Source organism: Pleurodeles waltl, unplaced genomic scaffold (genome assembly GCF_031143425.1).
Source record: "Pleurodeles waltl isolate 20211129_DDA unplaced genomic scaffold, aPleWal1.hap1.20221129 scaffold_68, whole genome shotgun sequence".
Lineage (NCBI taxonomy): Eukaryota > Metazoa > Chordata > Amphibia > Caudata > Salamandridae > Pleurodeles > Pleurodeles waltl.
Genome location: NW_027150389.1, coordinates 1,279,804 through 1,294,339, shown reverse-complemented (window position 1 = coordinate 1,294,339; position 14,536 = coordinate 1,279,804). Strand labels below are relative to the sequence as shown.

At 47.5% G+C, this 14,536-nt stretch overlaps 1 protein-coding gene across 1 annotated transcript in view; it reads left to right on the top strand.

The window, feature by feature from the left end:
- The first annotated feature begins 3,905 nt into the window (after positions 1–3,905).
- LOC138279154 (vomeronasal type-2 receptor 26-like) overlaps positions 3,906–14,536 on the top strand; it is a 191,341-nt gene continuing 180,710 nt past the window's right edge. Inside the window, exon 1 of the mRNA XM_069219376.1 lies at positions 3,906–3,934. Coding sequence (XP_069075477.1) covers positions 3,906–3,934 — 29 coding nt within the window. The remainder of the gene's footprint in view (positions 3,935–14,536) is intronic.

The following is a 14,536-nucleotide window of genomic DNA, read 5'->3' as shown; positions in this document are numbered from 1 at the left end:
CTAGTATATGGTACTGAGGTACCCAGGGTATTGGGGTTCCAGGAGATCCCTATGGGCTGCAGCATTTCTTTTGCCACCCATAGGGAGCTCTAACAATTCTTACACAGGCCTGCCACTGCAGCCTGAGTGAAATAACGTCCACGTTATTTCACAGCCATTTTACACTGCACTTAAGTAACTTATAAGTCACCTATATGTCTAACCTTTACCTGGTAAAGGTTAGGTGCAAAGTTACTTAGTGTGAGGGCACCCTGGCACTAGCCAAGGTGCCCCCACATTGTTCAGAGCCAATTCCCTGAACTTTGTGAGTGCGGGGACACCATTACACGCGTGCACTACATATAGGTCACTACCTATATGTAGCTTCACAATGGTAACTCCGAATATGGCCATGTAACATGTCTATGATCATGGAATTGCCCCCTCTATGCCATCCTGGCATAGTTGGCACAATCCCATGATCCCAGTGGTCTGTAGCACAGACCCTGGTACTGCCAAACTGCCCTTCCTGGGGTTTCACTGCAGCTGCTGCTGCTGCCAACCCCTCAGACAGGTTTCTGCCCCCCTGGGGTCAAGCCAGGCTTGTCCCAGGATGGCAGAACAAAGGACTTCCTCTGAGAGAGGGTGTTACACCCTCTCCCTTTGGAAAATGGTGCGAAGGCAGGGGAGGAGTAGCCTCCCCCAGCCACAGATGTGCCCAATTCTGCATAAGCACGTCTACACCGGTTCAGGGACCCCTTAGCCCTGCTCTGGCGCGAAACTGGACAAAGGAAAGGGGAGTGACCACTCCCCTGACCTGCACCTCCCTTGGGAGGTGTCCAGAGCTCCTCCAGTGTGCTCCAGACCTCTGCCATCTTGGAAACAGAGGTGCTGCTGGCACACTGGACTGCTCTGAGTGGCCAGTGCCACCAGGTGACGTCAGAGACTCCTGCTGATAGGCTCCTTCAGGTGTTAGTAGCCTATCCTCTCTCCTAGGTAGCCAAACCCTCTTTTCTGGCTATTTAGGGTCTCTGTCTCTGGGGAAACTTTAGATAACGAATGCAAGAGCTCATCCGAGTTCCTCTGCATCTCTCTCTTCACCTTCTGCCAAGGAATCAACTGCTGACCGCGCTGGAAGCCTGCAAAACTGCAACATAGTAGCAAAGACGACTACTGCAACTCTGTAACGCTGATCCTGCCGCCTTCTCGACTGTTTTCCTGGTGGTGCGTGCTGTGGGGGTAGTCTGCCTCCTCCCTGCACTAGAAGCTGCGAAGAAATCTCCCGTGGGTCGATGGAATCTTCCCCCTGCAACCGCAGGCACCAAAAAGCTGCATTACCGGTCCCTTGGGTCTCCTCTCAGCACGACGAGCGAGGTCCCTCGAATCCAGCGACTCTGTCCAAGTGACCCCCACAGTCCAGTGACTCTTCAGCCCAAGTTTGGTGGAGGTAAGTCCTTGCCTCACCTCGCTGGGCTGCATTGCTGGGAACCGCGACTTTGCAGCTACTCCGGCCCCTGTGCACTTCCGGCGGAAATCCTTTGTGCACAGCCAAGCCTGGGTCCACGGCACTCTAACCTGCATTGCACGACTTTCTAAGTTGGTCTCCGGCGACGTGGGACTCCTTTGTGCCACTTCGGCAAGCACCGTTTCACGCATCCTCGTAGTGCCTGGTTCTGGCACTTCTCTGGCTGCTACCTGCTTCAGTGAGGGCTCTTGTTCTTGCTCGACGTCCCCTCTCTCTTCAGGTCCAATTTGCGACCTCCTGGTCCCTCCTGGGCCCCGGCAGCGTCCAAAAACACCAAACGCATGATTTGCGGCTAGCAAGGCTTGTTGGCGTTCTTTCAGCGGGAAAACACTTCTGCACGACTCTGCACGGCGAGCCGGATCCGTCCACCAAAGGGGAAGTCTCTAGCCCTTTTCGTTCCTGCAGAAACCTCAGCTTCTTCTGTCCAGTTGAAGCTTCTTTGCACCCGCAGCTGGCATTTCCTGGGCATCTGCCCATCTCCGACTTGCTTTTGACTTTTGGACTTGGTCCCCTTGTTCCACAGGTACCCTAGATTGGAAATCCACAGTTGTTGCATTGCTGGTTTGTGTCTTTCCTGCATTATTCCTCTAACACGACTCTTTTGTCCTTAGGGGAACTTTAGTGCACTTTGCACTCACTTTTCAGGGTCTTGGGGAGGGTTATTTTTCTAACTCTCACTATTTTCTAATAGTCCCAGCGACCCTCTACAAGGTCACATAGGTTTGGGGTCCATTCGTGGTTCGCATTCCACTTTTGGAGTATATGGTTTGTGTTGCCCCTATCCCTATGTGTCTCCATTGCATCCAATTGTAACTATACATTGTTTGCACTGTTTTCTAAGACTATACTGCATATTTTTAGTACTGTGTACATATAACTTGTGTATATTTGCTATCCTCACTCTGAGGGTACATTCTGAGATACTTTGGCATATTGTCATAAAAATAAAGTACCTTTATTTTTAGTATAACTGTGTATTGTGTTTTCTTATGATATTGTGCAAGTGACACTTGTGGTACTGTGGTAGTTTCACATGTCTCCTAGTTCAGCCTAAGCTGCTCTGATAAGCTACCATTATCTATCAACCTAAGCTGCTAGACACCCTATACACTAATAAGGGATACCTGGGCCTGGTGCAAGGTGTAAGTACCCCTTGGTACTCACTACAAGCCAGTCCAGCCTCCTACACCACACACTAAGTAACTTAGCACCCAACCTTTCCCAGGTAAAGTTAGACATATAGGTGACTTATACGTTACTTAAGTGCAGTGGTAAATGGCTGTGAAATAACGTGGACGTTATTTCACGCAGGCGGCAGTGGCAGGCATGTGTAAGAATTGTCAGAGCTCCCTATGGGTGGCAAAAGAAATGCTGCAGCCCATAGGGATCTCCTGGAACCCCAATACCCTGGGTACCTCAGTACCATATACTAGGGAATTATAAGGGTGTTCCAGTATGCCAATGTAAATTGGTGAAATTGGTCACTAGCCTGTTAGTGACAATTTGGAAAGAAATGACAGAGCATAACCACTGAGGTTCTGGATAGCAGAGCCTCAGTGAGACAGTTAGTCATAACACAGGTAACACATACAGGGCACATTTATGAGCACTGGGGCCCTGGCTGGCAGGGTCCCAGTGACACATACAACTAAAACAACATATATACAGTGAAAAATGGGGGTAACATGCCAGGCAAGATGGTACTTTCCTACACATTGCAATTTATTACTTCTAGCCATGCGACATCCATGGCTTTTGACACCTTCTCCCATTTACAAGAACTTGCAAACCTGGGAATGCGTCAAAATGGTGCGCCTCAGCAGAAGAGGTGTAACAAGGAGATATTTCTATATATCTACTAACTTTTTACTCTTTCTTCGTGTGCTACGGAATACAGCAAGTGGAATAAACTAGAACTGAACAATTTTCTTCTCGCTACACCTCACCTGGGGAGGTGAATCTCTTTGCTGCCTTACCAGGTTTGAAAAATCTGGGAATACATTACAAACTATTGGAATTGCATCAGAAAATAATTGTGCAATGCCCATGGACCTCCTCCCTTGCACAGAGTAATGCTAGACATCAATCTGAGCTGCACTCAGTGATTCTAGAGTTTTAAAGGCATTCAAAGCCATGCAAAATGGCTTTGCAGGCTTCACAAATATGACTTAGAGATTTGTGTTACCCATGTAACATGTTGCGGGGTGCAAGCATGATGCAAAGCTCTCATAAATATGCCCTTTGGTGTACTACACACCAGGGCTGAGGCGCTGATACTGTATGTGTTTTGGGATGCTTCAGGGCCGAACCCTTATCACACTACTGTAATACTTGGGACAGTACAAAGCTGAGTTGCAGTGTTATGGTTCACTGTCCCACATTTGACATCCTGTGTGTGGTGATGGCCCGCAAGATTGAACATTACACCAAGTGATTCATGGGCTTACCTTTCCCAGGGGCCTCTGGTGCAGAAAAGACTCAGCTTTCCACTCCATTAATACAAATCAACAACAGTGGAAACTGATCTTTGAAGAAAGGTTTTTCAGTTACAATAATCCTTATTACAATGCTTTTAAGGATTGTTTTTGTGTAGGAAGTTGACAATTGAGTTTGTTATGCAGGCACCCTTGCACCATGGCACAAGGGTGCCTGGGTGAGCGCTAGGCAGCACACAGTGCACCAGCAAAAGGTGGCAGCAGAAATGTGCAATATCTTTCTAAATATGGGGTATTTCTGATGTCCTTCTTTTACGCAATGCAGCACAGCACATTGCCTTGCTGGTCTGCTTAGCTTGAAATGTTAGCTAATCTGCACATATATATATGTTTCTTGTTGCATGCAGAGAAATGCTTTGTTCTCGGAGTTGGAGGTTTAAATAATCCCAACATTGCTACTGCCCAAACGCTAACTGTATTTTTTCCTAAAGTGCTCAAAGACACCATTTTCCTGACATTTATCTCCTCATTACATCCCCCTACCACATCTGCATCTAGTACCATTGCCTTGTGGCATTGATCCCACTTCCATGTGTTCCTCTCTCATCAGTCTGTACTTTCCTCTTCATCCCAATGCATGTATCCCACTGCTTCTGTTCTCACCTACATACCCCATCTGTACTCTACTCCTCATTCTGTTGTATGTACCCCTCTGCCTCTGTTCTCACCAACATACCCTATCTGTGCACTCTTCATCCCCTTGCATGTAACTCACTTCTTCTGTTCTCACCCATATGCCCAAATCTGGGTTCTCCTCTTCATCTCACTTCATGTGTCCCACTGCTTCTATTCTCACCCACATGCCCCATCTGTGCCCTTCTCTGCAACCCTCTGTATGTATCTCACTGATTGTGTTCTCACCCACATACCCCATATGTACTCTCTTCTTCATTCCACTGCATGTATCTCAATGCGTTTGTTCTCACCCCGTGACCCATCTGTACTCTCCTCTTCATCCCTCTGCATGCATCCACTGCTTCTGTCCTCACCCAGATGCCCCATCTCTACTCTCCTCTACATCACACTGCATGTATCCCACTGCTTCTGTTCTCACAAACATCTGTACTCTTTTTTTATCCCAGTGCATCTATCCCACTGCTTCTGTTCACACCCACATGCCCACATCTTTGCTCTCTTCTCCATCCCACTGCACGTATCCAACAGTGTTTGTTCTCACCCACATGCCCCTCTGTACTCTCCTCTTTGTCACACTGCATGTATTCCAGTTTTTCTGTTCTCACCCACAAGCCCCATCTGTACTCTGCTTTTCATTACTCTCTATCTGTCCCACTGCTTCCATGCTCGACAACATGCCCACATCTGTACTCTCATTTTCATCCCACTGCTTCTGTTCTCACCACATACCACTCTGCACTCTCCTCTGGATCCCACAGCTTCTGTTCTCAACACATGTCCCCTCTATACTTCTCTTCATCCCACTTCATGTATTCTCTGCTTCTGTTCTCATCACATGTCCATCTGTACTCCGTTCTTCATTCCACTGCATGTATCCCACTGCTTCTGTTCTCACCCACATATCTCTCTGTACTCTCCTCTTCATCACACTGCATGTATCCCACTGCTTCTGTTCTAACCCCCAATCCCCATCTGTTCTCCTCTTCATCCCACCACATGTATCTCACTGATTCTATTTTCACTCACATGCCCCATCTGTACTCTTCTCTGCATTCCACTGCATGTATCCCACTGCTTCTGTTCTCACCCACATACACCACCTGTACTTTCCTCTTTACCCCACTGCATGTATCCCACTGCTTCTATTCTGGCCTACATGCCCACATCTGTACTCTCCTCAATTATCGCGCTGCATGTATTCTACGGCTTCTGTTCTCACCCACTTGTCTCATCTCTTGTCCAATGGCCTTTTACTTTACATAAATAGCACCATGGTTTCTTTACTTGATTAGAAGAGGATTTGGACCCTCCACCCCCACCAGAGTGTTTTGTGGGCCTGATGAAGACTCATTTTTAGATTTGTCCCCACCCTTGTCTGAAGACTTACCATCCTTCTTCTTGCCTTCCTTGTCACCCCCTGTATGAACTTTTCTGTTCACTCTTGTTCTGACCCATTTGTCTGCCTTCTTTCCCAATTCTTGAGGAGAGGTCAGATCTGGGTCCACTAGATATTGGTGTAACAAATCAGACAAGCAGTTATTCAGAATATGCTCTCTCAGGATCAGATTATACAGGCTTTCATAGTCAGAAACTTTACTGCCATGTAACCACCCCTCCAAGGCCTTCACTGAATAGTCAACAAAGTCTACCCAGTCTTGTGAGGACTCTTTTCTGGTTTCTCTGAACTTAATCCTGTATTGTTCAGTGGTTAAGCCAAATCCATCCAAGAGTGCATTCTTCAAAATTGTAAAATTATTGGCATCACTTTCCTTCACAGTAAGGAGCCTATCCCTACCCTTTCCACTGAAAGATAGCCATAGGATAGCAGCCCACTGCCTTTGAGGGACCCCCTGTACCATACAGGCCCTCTCAAGAGCAGCAAACCACTTGTTAATGGCATCCCCCTCCTTGTAAGGGGGAACTATCTTATGCAGATTCCTAAAATCATGTTCTCTCACAGGATTGCTATCTGGAATACTTCTGCTGCCACCATGGGGTCCTAACCCCAACCTCTGTCTCTCTTTTTCTAAGTCTAGGGATTCCCTGTCTACAGCCAGCTGTTGCTGTTTAAGCTTCAGCCTGGACTCTTCCACTCTCAACTTATTGAGTTCGATTTCCAACATTCTGTCATCAGGGTGGGTGGGTTGGGAATGTTTTGACACAGAAGAATGATGGGAATGAACAGAGGGAGACCTGTCCCTAACAGTTAGCACCCTAGCAACCCTAGCAACCTGGCCTGCAGGAACAAAAACATCCCTACTGTAATGGGAGCTTATATTACTACCAGCATTGCTAGGTGGTCTGCTAAGGGGCAGATTAGGAAGGGCACCCTCTAACACTCTTACTGGGGGCTCCCCTGAGTCAGAGTGTGAGCTATCTCCTAACTTCTCAATTGAACTGCCAGCTAAGGCCCAATAATTTCCAATAAGCATGTTAGACAATAATTCTCTATAGGGGTTCTTTTCTACCACTAAACCTCTATCAATGCAGAGACTCCTCAGGCTCTTAAAGTTAAGGTGGTGATAAGCTGTATTGACCAAATTAAGAGGAGTTCCTACATCAGACATGATAGAAAAAGGTTTAGAGACAGATAAAAGAGAGAAAAAGTTTCAGGACTTTTTAAGGAAACAGAAAAAAAATGTTTTCAACTTTTTAGAAACTTTTTGAAAGTTTAGGAGTACTTTTCAGCAATTAGCAGATAGTGTACGAGAAGAAAAGCAAAACTTTTTGGTTAAGTGTACTGAACTTGTTTTGTATATTATTCTCTTATGAAAAGTACACAATGACAAAGTGGTAAGTAGTTGCAAGTACTTATCCCACCGCTGGACATCCAATGTAGGAGGCTGGCCTGGCTTGGTACCAAGGGGTACTTACACTCTGTATCAGGACCAGGTATCCCTTATCAGTGTAGAAGAGGTTTCTAGCAGCTTAGGCTGATAGAAGGTAGCTATAGCAGAGCAGCTTAGGCTGAACTAGGAGACATGCAAAGCTCCTACTATACCACTGGTGTCATATGCACAATTTCTACAATAGGTACTTTATTTTATGACAATATGCCAAAAGTATCTCAGTGAGTACCCTCAGTATGAGGATGCCAAATATACACAAGATATATGTACACAATACCAAAAAATATGCAGTAATAGCAAAAGGAAGTAATGCAAGCATTGTAAAGTTACAGTAGATTGCAATAGGAGCACATAGGTATAGGGGCAACACAAACCATATACTCCAAAAGTGGAATGCGAACCATGAATGGACCCCAAACCTATGTGAGCTTGTAGAGGGTCACTGGGACTGTAAGAAAACAGTGAGGGTTAGAAAAATAGCCCACCCCAAGACCCTGAAAAGTAGGTGTAAAGTGCACCTATATTCCCCAGAGAGCACAGAAGTCGTGATAGGGGAATTCTGCAAGGAAGACCAACACCAGCAATGCAACCAAAGCGGATTTCCGGACCTGAGTACCTGTGGAACAAGAGGACCAAGTCCAAGAGTCGCGACAATGTCGAGAGAGGGCAGATGCCCAGGAAATGCCAGCTGAGGGTGCAAAGAAGCTGCCACCGGATGGTAGAAGCTGTGGATTCTGCAAGAACGAAGAGGGCTAGAAACTTCCTCTTTGGAGGATGGATGTCCCACGTCGTGAAGAAGCTTGCAGAGGTGTTCCCACGCAGAAAGACTGCAAACAAGCCTTGCTAGCTGCAAGGGTAGCGGTTAGGGTTTTTGGATGCTGCTGAGGCCCAGGAGGGACCAGGATGTCGCCACCTGGATGAGGAGACAGAGGGGGCGCCCAGCAAGTGAGTGTGAGAAAGTAGCCTCTTTCTAGCCTTGTTACCCCCACTTTTGGCCTGTTTGCGAGTATATGTCAGGGTGCTTTCACTGTCTGACTGGGATCCTGATAGCCAGGGCCCAGTGCTAATAGTGAAAACCCTATGTTTTCAGTATGTTTGTTATGTGTCACTGGGACCCTGCTAGTCAGGACCCCAGTGCTCATAAGTTTGTGACCTATATGTATGTGTTCCATGTGTGATGCCTAACTGTCTCACTGAGGCTCTGCTAACCAGAACCTCAGTGGTTATGCTCTCTCTGTGCAAATTGTCACAAACAGGCTAGTGACCAATTTCACCAATTCATATTGGCATACTGGAACACTCTTATAATTCCCTAGAATATGGTACTGAGGTACCCAGGGTATTGGGGTTCCAGGAGATCCCTATGGGCTGCAGCATTTCTTTTGCCACCCATAGGGAGCTCTGACAATTCTTACACAGGCCTGCCACTGCAGCCTGAGTGAAATAACGTCCACGTTATTTCACAGCCATTTTACACTGCACTTAAGTAACTTATAAGTCACTTATATGTCTAACCTTTATCTGGTAAAGGTTAGGTGCAAAGTTACTTAGTGAGAGGGCACCCTGGCACTAGCCAAGGTGCCCCCACATTGTTCAGGGCCAATTCCCCGGACTTTGTGAGTGCGGGGACACCATTACACGCGTGCACTACATATAGGTCACTACCTATATGTAGCTTCACAATGGTAACTCCGAATATGGCCATGTAACATGTCTATGATCATGGAATTGCCCCCTCTATGCCATCCTGGCATAGTTGGCACAATCCCATGATCCCAGTGGTCTGTAGCACAGACCCTGGTACTGCCAAACTGCCTTTCCTGTGGGTTTCACTGCAGCTGCTGCTGCTGCCAACCACTCAGACAGGTTTCTGCCCCCCTGGGGTCAAGCCAGGCTTGTCCCAGGATGGCAGAACAAAGGACTTCCTCTGAGAGAGGGTGTTACACCCTCTCCCATTGGAAAATGGTGTGAAGGCAGGGGAGGAGTAGCCTCCCCCAGCCTCTGGAAATGCTTTCTTGGGCACAGATGTGCCCAATTCTGCATAAGCCAGTCTACACCGGTTCAGGGACCCCTTAGCCCTGCTCTGGCGCGAAACTGGACAAAGGAAAGGGGAGTGACCACTCCCCTGACCTGCACCTCCCCTGGGAGGTGTCCAGAGCTCCTCCAGTGTGCTCCAGACCTCTGCCATCTTGGAAACAGAGGTGCTGCCGGCACACTGGACTGCTCTGAGTGGCCAGTGCCACCAGGTGACATCAGAGACTCCTTCTGATAGGCTCCTTCAGGTGTTAGTAGCCTATCCTCTCTCCTAGGTAGCCAAACCCTCTTTTCTGGCTATTTAGGGTCTCTGTCTCTGGGGAAACTTTAGATAACGAATGCAAGAGCTCATCAGAGTTCCTCTGCATCTCTCTCTTCACCTTCTGCCAAGGAATCGACTGCTGACCGCGCTGGAAGCCTGCAAAACTGCAACATAGTAGCAAGGACGACTACTGCAACTCTGTAACGCTGATCCTGCCGCCTTCTCGACTGTTTTCCTGGTGGTGCATGCTGTGGGGGTAGTCTGCCTCCTCTCTGCACCAGAAGCTGCGAAGAAATCTCCCGTGGGTCGACGGAATCTTCCCCCTGCAACCACAGGCACCAAAAAGCTGCATTACCGGTCCCTTGGGTCTCCTCTCAGCACGACGAGCGAGGACCCTTGAATCCAGCAACTCTGTCCAAGTGACTCCCACAGTCCAGTGACTCTTCAGTCCAAGTTTGGTGGAGGTAAGTCCTTGCCTCCCCATGCCAGACTGCATTGTTGGTGACCGTGACTTTTGCAACTACTCCGGCCCCTGTGCACTCCCGGCAGAAATCCTTTGTACACAGCCAAGCCTGGGTCCACGGCACTCTAACCTGCATTGCACGACTTTCTAAGTTGGTCTCCGGCGACGTGGGACTCCTTTGTGTAACTTCGGGTGAGCACCATTTCACGCATCCTCGTAGTGCCTGTTTCTGGCACTTCTCCGGGTGCTACCTGCTGCTAAGAGGGCTCCTTGTCTTGATCAACGTCCCCTCTACCTCCTGGTCCAATTTGTGACCTCCTGGGCCACAGCAGCGTCCAAAAACACTAACCGCACTATTTGCAGCTAGCAAGGCTTGTTGGCGTTTTTTCTGCAGGAAAACACTTCTGCACGACTCTCCACGGCGATAGGGATCCGTCCACCAAAGGGGAAGACTCTAGCCCTTTTCGTTCCTGCAGAAACCTCAGCTTCTTCTGTCCAGTAGAAGCTTCTTTGCACCCACAGCTGGCATTTCCTGGGCATCTGCCCATCTCCGACTTGCTTGTGACTTTTGGACTTGGTCCCCTTGTTCCACAGGTACCCTAGATTGGAAATCCACCATTGTTGCATTGTTGGTTTGTGTCTTTCCTGCATTATTCCTCTATCACGACTTCTTTGTCTTTGGGGAAACTTTAGTGCACTTTGCACTCACTTTTCAGGGTCTTGGGGTGGGCTATTTTTCTAACCCTCACTATTTTCTAATAGTCCCAGCGACCCTCTACAAGGTCACATAGGTTTGGGGTCCATTTGTGGTTCGCATTCCACTTTTGGAGTAAATGGTTTGTGTTGCCCCAATCCCTATGTGTCCCCATTGCATCCTATTGTAACTATACATTGTTTGCACTGTTTTCTAAGACTATACTGCATATTTTTAGTACTGTGTACATATAACTTGTGTATATTTGCTACCCTCACTCTGAGGGTACACTCTGAGATACTTTGGCATATTGTCATAAAAATAAAGTACCTTTATTTTTAGTATAACTGTGTATTGTGTTTTCTTATGGTATTGTGCAAGTGACACTTGTGGTACTGTAGTAGCTTCACACGTCTCCTAGTTCAGCCTAAACTGCTCTGCTAAGCTACCATTATCTATCAGCCTAAGCTGCTAGACACCCTATACACTAATAAGGGATACCTGGGCCTGGTGCAAGGTGTAAGTACCCCTTGGTACTCACTACAAGCCAGTCCAGCCTCCTACATGCAGCGGTGGGATAAGTACTTGCAACTACTGGCCACTTTGTCATTTTGTACTTTTCATAAGAGAAAAATATACACAACAAGTTCAGTGTATGTACACCTAACCAAAAAGTTTTGCTTTTCTTCTCTTACTCCTTTGCTAAGTGCTGAAAAGTAACTCTAAAACTTTCAAAAAGTTCTTTAAAAGTTTTAAAAGTTTTTTTTCTGTTCTTTAAAAAGTTCTAAAACTTTTTCTTTCTTTTTCTGTCCCTTAAACCTTTTCTATAATGTCTGGTACAGGTCAAACTGTTGATCTGACTAAACTTGCTCATGATCACCTTAGCTGGAAAGGAGCAAGGAGTCTCTGCATTGAAAGAGGTTTAGGGGTAGGGAAGAATCCCTCAAGAGAACTGTTAGTTAATATGCTCATTGAACAAGATAAGACCAAAGTTGGCACTTCTGGTGAGAAATTAGCTGATGGTTCCCACTCTGATTCTGGGGCACCACCAGTAAAGGATTTAGAAGGGAACCTTCACAACCTGGCCATTAGCAGGCCACATAGCAGGGCTGGTACTGAGGTGAGTTCTCATCATAGTATAGAGTTGGCTCCTTTAGGCCAGGTTGTTAGAGTGCCATCTGTTAGGGACAGGTCTCCCTCTGTTCATTCTCACCATTCTTCTGTGTCAAGGCATGCCCAACCCACCCACCCTGATGACAGAGTGTTAGAAAGGGAGCTCAATAGATTGAGAGTGGAAGAATCCAGGCTGATGCTCAAAAAGCAACAGCTGGATTTAGATAGGCAAGCATTTGACTTAGAAAAAGAAAGACGGAGGTTGGGGTTTGGACCCCATGGTGGCAGCAGCAGTATTACAGATAGTAATCCTGTAAAAGAACATGATTCCAGGAATCTGCACAAGATAGTTCCCCCTTACAAGGAGGGGGATGACATTAACAAGTGGTTTGCTGCACTTGAGAGGGCCTGTAATGTACAGGGGGTCCCTCAAAGACAGTGGGCTGCTATCCTATGGCTATCTTTCAATGGAAAGGGTAGGGATAGGCTCCTTACTGTGAAGGAAAGTGATGCCAATGATTTTACAGTTCTTAAGAATGCACTCCTTGATGGTTATGGCTTAACCACTGAACAGTACAGGATCAAGTTCAGAGAAACCAAAAAAGAGTCTTCACAAGACTGGGTAGACTTTGTTGACCATTCAGTGAAGGCCTTGGAGGGGTGGTTACATGGCAGTAAAGTTTCTGACTATGAAAGCCTGTATGACTTAATCCTGAGAGAGCATATTCTTAATAATTGTGTGTCTGATTTCTTACACCAGTGCCTGGTAGACTCTGATCTGACCTCTCCCCAAGAATTGGGAAAGAAGGCAGACAAATGGGTCAGAACAAGGGTGCACTGAAAAGTTCATACAGGGTTGACAAGGATGGCAAGAAGAAGGATGTTGAGTCTACTGACAAGGGTGGGGACAAATCTAAAAATGAGTCTTCATCAGGTCCACAAAAACACTCTGGTGGGGGTGGTGGGCCCAAATCCTCTTCAAATCAAAACAAAGCAAAGAAACCATGGTGCTATTTATGTAAAATAAAAGGCCATTGGACAACTGATCCCAGTTGCCCAAAGAAAAGCACCAAGCCTCCTACCACTACAACCCCTGCTGCTACACCTAGTGCCCCTAGTAATAGCAGTGGTGGTGGGAGCAAACCTACTAATAGCCAATCCAAGGGAGTAGCTGGGCTCACTTTTGTGAATTTAGTTGGGGTTGGTCTTGTTAGGGAGACTATAGAGGCTGTGTTAGTCTCTGAGGGGGCCATTGATTTGGCCACCTTGGTTGCCTGTCCCCTTAATATGGATAAGTACAAGCAACTTCCCCTAATAAATGGTGCTGAGGTTCAGGCCTACAGGGACACAGGTGCCAGTGTTACAATGGTAATAGAGAAACTGGTCCACCCTGAACAACACCTACTTGGTCACCATTACCAGTGACTGATGCTCATAACAATACTCTTAGCCACCCCATGGCTGTTGTGAATCTCAACTGGGGGGGTTTACTGGTCCAAAGAAAGTTGTGGTTGCCTCAGATTTAACTGTAGACTGTCTACTAGGGAACGATTTAGAGACATCAGCTTGGGCAGAAGTGGAGTTGGAGGCTCATGCAGCAATGCTGGGCATTCCAGGGCATATTTTTGCTTTGACCAGGGCTCAGGCCAAAAAGCAAAAAGGACAGGGTGACTTGGATCCTGGAAGAATGGACCAAGTGCTCCCTAAAGCTAGGGTTAGTAAAGGTAAAACACTACCTACTATCCCTCCCTCTACAGTGGATTCAACTTCTGAGGAAGAAGAATTTCCACCCTGTGCAGAACCTACACCAGAGGAGCTGGAAGCAGACACTGCTGAGCGTTTGGGTGAAGGGGGGCCTGCCAGGGAGGAGCTGAGTGTGGAACAGCATACCTGTCCCACACTAGAGGGTCTAAGGCAGCATTCTTCAGATACCGAATGCAAGAGCTCACCAGAGTTCCTCTGCACTTCTCTCTTCACCTTCTGCCAAAGGATCGACCGCTGACTGGTCAGGACGTCTGCAAAACCACAACAAAGTAGCAAAGACGACTACTGCAACCTGCCGGCTTTCTTGACTGTTTCCTGGTGGTGCATGCTCTGGGGGTAGTCTGCATCCTTCTTGCACCAGGATCTCTGAAGAAATCTCCTGTGGGTCGACGGAATCTTCCCCCTGCAACCGCAGGCAGCCAAAGACTGCATCACCGGTCCTCTGGGTCCCCTCTCAGCACGACAAGCGTGGTCCCTGAACTCAGCAACTCTGCCCAAGTGACTCCCACACTCCAGTGACTCTTCAGTCCAAGTTTGGTGGAGGTAAGTCCTTGCCTCCCCACGCTAGACTGCATTGCTGGGTACCGCGTGATTTGCAGCTGCTCCGGCTCCTGTGCACTCTTCCATGATTTCCTTCGTGCGCAGCCAAGCCTGGGTCCCCGACACTCTAACCTGCAGTGCACAACCTTCTGAGTTGTCCTCCGGCATCGTGGGACTCCCTT